Source organism: Gossypium raimondii, chromosome 9 (assembly GCF_025698545.1).
Source record: "Gossypium raimondii isolate GPD5lz chromosome 9, ASM2569854v1, whole genome shotgun sequence".
Taxonomy (NCBI): domain Eukaryota; kingdom Viridiplantae; phylum Streptophyta; class Magnoliopsida; order Malvales; family Malvaceae; genus Gossypium; species Gossypium raimondii.
The window spans coordinates 48,116,687-48,121,928 of NC_068573.1; the positions used below are offsets into that span (position 1 = coordinate 48,116,687).

Below are 5,242 nucleotides of genomic sequence, written 5' to 3' on the forward strand. Positions count from 1 at the left end.
GGAGAATGGGTTTGTTTTATTTTTTGTGTTTTTGAATTCTAATGGTGCACTTTAATTTTTGAATGGTTTGTATCGTCTCTGGGATTGTGTTGGCAAATGAGTGTATTTTGTTTTTGATGTGTATCTTGTATACGTGCATTGGTATATGTAGTTTTTTAATGGGTTATTTGAAGGTTGGAGTGGATGTTTATTAAGGACATTGTTTACATGAATATCAAATGGCTTTTAATTTTTTGTATATTATCTATCTGTTTGTTTAGATATGAGTAGTTTTACAGTTCAAATGATTCACTACATTCTTAGATGAGGGTTTGTTCATTTTTCTTTTCTTTTGGTGTGTGTTGAGATAGTTCATTTAAGGTTCGAATTGTTGTTTATTACATTTTTTAGATGAAGATTGAAAATGGGTACTTCCTGTTTTTGTTTTTAGGATTGGTTCATTTTGAGGTTTCTATGGATTTTTATTTTTATTTTTTTACAGTTTTTAGATGAAGATGAAAAATGGGTCTTTTCTGTTTATGGTTCATTTGAGGTTTCAATGATTTTTTTTTCATTCTTGGCATGAACATAGAAAATGGATATATTACTTTGGTGTTGTATAAATTGATTATGTTTTGTTTTTAATGGCATAAAAGTGCATATTTTAATTCTGAAATATTTTATTACATTCTTGACATGAAAATTGCAAGTGGGTGTTATTGTTTTTGTTTTACTTTAGTTCAAAAGTTTGGGATTAGTTGGTGGATTTTGTTTTTGTTTGTTTGTTTCTATGATAAATGTCAATAGTGTCTGCTTAATGGATAACGATTATTGCTTTGGAAGGAGGGTACATGTTCTCAGTGATGAAGTGAACGATATTTGTTGAATTTTCTTCTCTACATTGCCTTATGAGCTTTTGGAACTAAAATTAATAATATGGTATGATGGTGATAGATTTTGTTTCCTCGGCAGGCAAACAAAGAAAAACTAGGAAAGATAGTGAACGATATTAGAAATCTCCTAACATATCCTTTATTACTGGTTGATCAAGCAGCTTAATCTATATAGTTATGATTGACAGTTGAAGTTATGCTGACTTTATTGGTGGAACTAAATAAAAATTTTTGTTTTGGGGATAGGACATCCTTCAATTTGTTATTTGGACTTGGATGTGAGCTTCAGATATAAATGCATATTAATGAGGAAGATGTTATTGAATGCGGCTCCTCTCTATTTTTGGCCTTTTTTTTACCGTCTGACGGTAAACTATGCCCGTATTTTTATACATACCATGTTGGGAGAATGTTAGGTCTTCAATCTGTTCTCTTCTTTTTCCCTTGTTGCTTGCTATTTTGGATTGAGATTGGATTGTTTCATTCTGAATGCAATTGTATAAATATAGATTTAATTTTAATTCAATATATAGATGAATTTATGCAAATTGATGCAGACTATTTTCAAAATTTGTTCACCTCACAAGGATAGTCTATTTCTACATAAGGTTTTGGTTAATAGACTAGGCATGCCATCTGTGATTGTATTATCAAGGCCTAAAGTGCTTTTATATCATGACAACTAATTTGATAAAGAAATAAATTTCAAGTTGCAAAGATAATTTTAATTTCTATTTTTTGCTTCGTAAAGATTCTAAATTTGTATTGTTCATTTTTCTTTGATAGTGTGTTATTGCAACTTGAATTCTTTGGCTTGTTTGATTGCTTCCTCCACCCACAGTTGAGCGTCTTCTATTCACACAATCACTGTAAGTTCTTTGGCAATTAAATTATTTAATTTTATTTTGCTGTTATTGAAATTATGATTGGAGAAATGTGACCATTTTATTATGATCTCAAGCAATATAACACTTTAATATCTTACATTAATGGCTCGTCTGTCTTTAATTGCACAAAGTGTGAGGCGTAAAAGAATTGGTATTGCGTTGACAATATGGTTGCAAATCTGTAGAACTACGAGTTGGTTCTTACTTACATTGGATGCCAGCCATAGCCTACATACTTATAGACTAATGATTAGGTCCTATATTTTAGATTTTTATGCAAAACGGGATTATGTGAATAGGCTTATATATGCTAGTGAAGAGACCTGTATTGAACAAGTTAGGTTGAATAGATTTGTCTTTTTTAAACTATGTGAGATGTTACAAACGTTAGGGGGATTGAAGTCGTCAAGGAACATGCTTGTTGATGAGCAAGTGGCAATGTTTTTACATATCATTTCCCATCACCTTAAAAATCGAGTTATCAAGCATAACTTTAATAGGTCCGGGAAAATTGTTAGCAGATCATTTCATAGTGTTTTAAATGCGGTCGTACGCTTACAAGATGTGTTATTTAAAAAGGCAGAGTCAATTACAGCTAATTCTTCAGACACGAGGTGGAAATGGTTTAAGGTATTGGATTGAGTTTTATATATAGCTTGTACATAATTTAGTTGATTTAGATTTAAGTTTAGTATCCTAACTCAAGTTTTTATAACATGTGATATAGAATTGCTTAGGTGCTCTTGATGGAACCCACATCAAGATTAGGGTTCCAACAGTTGATAAACCTAGATATCGAACGCGAAAAGGTGACATAGCAACAAATATGCTTGGTGTTTGTACACCTGATATGAAATTTGTTTATGTTCTTCTTGGTTGGGAAGGTTCTGTTGCTGATGGACGGGTTCTTCGAGATGCCATTAGTAGGAGACATGGACTAAAAGTTTCTCATGGTAATCTGGATAGTTAGAGGACTTTGAATTATTCATTAAGATCAAACTTTTTTTAGGGAATTAATCATTTAAAAAAAATTTATAGGTTGTTATTATCTAGTTGATACTGGATACACAAATTGTGAGGGATTTCTTGCACCTTTTAGAGGACAACGATATCATTTGACTGAGTGGCGTCAGGGTTATCAGCCAAGTACTCCGCAAGAATTTTTTAATATGAAATATACCTTAGCACGTAATGTTATTGAAAGATGCTTTGGGTTATTAAAACTTAGATGGGGAATACTTAGGAGTCCATCATTCTATCCTATAAGGGTGCATAATAGAATCATTATTGCATGTTGTTTGCTCCATAATTTTATTCAAACCTATATGAGTATTGATCCTATTGAATCGGAGGTGAGAGAATGATTACCTAGTAATGTGGTAGATGGCGATGAACCGAATATCATAAATATTCATCCATCGGATGCATGGGCTACTTGGAGGATGGAACTAGCCAACCAAATGTTCGATGAATGGCAAGCATCTAGAAATTACTTAGGTTTAGAGACAAAATGAGTTTGAGTTAATTTGTTTATGTTATTTTATGTATCTAGTTTGTGAAACTTTGGTGGTGTTTGAATTGTTTTTTGTATTGTACTAAACTTGTTGAATTATAATTTAATTTCTTTTCATTCATCATGTGTTATAATTTTATAAAGTGTTGAGCTTTTGATTCATGATATTGAACTTGATTTTAATTTTATAAAGCGTTCACCTTTTGATTCATGATATTAAACTTAATTTTAATTTGTTTTTTTTGTTAATATAATTATGTCAGGTGTTTCAGAATCAAATGTTTATTCCCAAGCTTCTCGAGGAACCAAAAGGAAATGGGTTCCAGAAGAAGATGCAGCATTGGTTTCCTGCATAGTGGACTTGCACAATGTTGGAACATTTAATGCTGATACGGGGTTCAAAGCCGGTTATTTAAACGAGTTGGAAAAAATGTTAGAAAAGGCTTTACCCAATGCAATGTTGAAGGCTAGACCTAATATGGAATCGAGGATTAGGTTACTAAAAAGGGATTGGTCAATTGTGTATGACATGCTTAATGGCCAAAGCAATAACGGTTTTGGTTGGGATGAGCATAGGCAGATCGTTGTTGCTGAAGATGCGGTTTGGAACTCTTATTTAAATGTAAGAATTATTTCAAGTCTTTATTATCTTATTTTTACCAAACTTATAACTAATATGATTTCCTCATTTTTATAGAGTCATAAAGAAGCTGGTCAATTCAGACATCGTAGTTTCCCTTACTACGACCAACTTACTGCCATCTACGCAAGAGATCGAGCGACTGGGAGAGATGCTCTAACAGCTGCTGATGTTATTGAAGAAATAAATGTTCAGGATGTACCTACTACAGATATTAATGAAGAAAGAAACGAATTCTATGACTGCGAAGCTGATGTCTCTTTGGATGACATGGATGTTTCTGCTACGGAACTGCAACCAAATAGAAACCAATGGGGTTCCACATCTTCAAAGAAGAAAAAAAAAGAATTTTGATGCAAGTGATCATATTTCTTCTTCATTTCATGATGCTGCCACTTTATTAGCGGAAAACATGCGGGCCATTGGCGAACAAATCAGTAGGAGTATTGCCTCCGATGTAGTAGTTCAACAAAAGTCAAAAGAATTCCAGATCATCTAAGAAAAAGCTACAAATTGATATCCAACATTATGTGAAATAGAAGGTTTAACTGTGGATGAGCGCTATCGAGCATTGAGCAAAATTCCAGATCATCCAACTCAAATGCTCGTTTTCTTTAGTTTACCTTCTGATGTGCGATTGGAATGGGTCAGAAGATTTCTTGCTGACCATTAAAAATCATGGTTTTGTTGATGATATTTTCGTAACTTTTTTGCATTTGTAATATTTGGGATGGTATGTCATTACAATGTTCTAACTTTTGATGTTGTAAAAGCGTATAACATATGGATTATGACATAGAATTTCATGAATTTCATGTAACCTTTTGTTAATATATGAATATTATGTTTATGCAAAATATAATTCTCAAGTTATTTATTACTTCTATTTTTTTATTGTAGAATAATTAAATTATTTGTTTCACTAATGATATTTTAGCACATTAAATATGTATTGCGCTTTAAAAATAATAAAGTAGATTATAAATTATATTTTATAGTATTATATATTATGATTTTAGTAAACTCATATAAGAATATTTAATATTAAGAATTTTATTAAATTATATATTTTAATAAATTATATTTAATAATAATTATTTTAGATTATATTTTATAGTATTATATATTATGATCATAGTAAATTCATATAAGAATATTTAATATTAAGAATTTTATTAAATTATATATTTTAATAAATTATATTTTATAGTGTTATATATTATGATTTTAGTAAATTCATATAAGAATATTTAATATTAAGAATTTTATTAAATTATATATTTTATTAAATTATATTTAAAAATAATTAATTTAAATTATATTTTATAGT

General features: G+C 30.3%; 1 protein-coding gene across 1 annotated transcript; it reads left to right on the forward strand.

The window, feature by feature from the left end:
* Positions 1-3,527: 3,527 nt before the first annotated feature.
* Positions 3,528-4,608, forward strand: LOC105797768 (uncharacterized protein At2g29880-like). Its single transcript, XM_052620411.1, has 2 exons — positions 3,528-3,894; positions 3,970-4,608. Exons 1-2 carry the CDS (start codon positions 3,529-3,531, stop codon positions 4,264-4,266), a joined length of 663 nt encoding a protein of 220 aa, XP_052476371.1. The 5' UTR covers position 3,528; the 3' UTR covers positions 4,267-4,608.
* Positions 4,609-5,242: the final 634 nt, after the last annotated feature.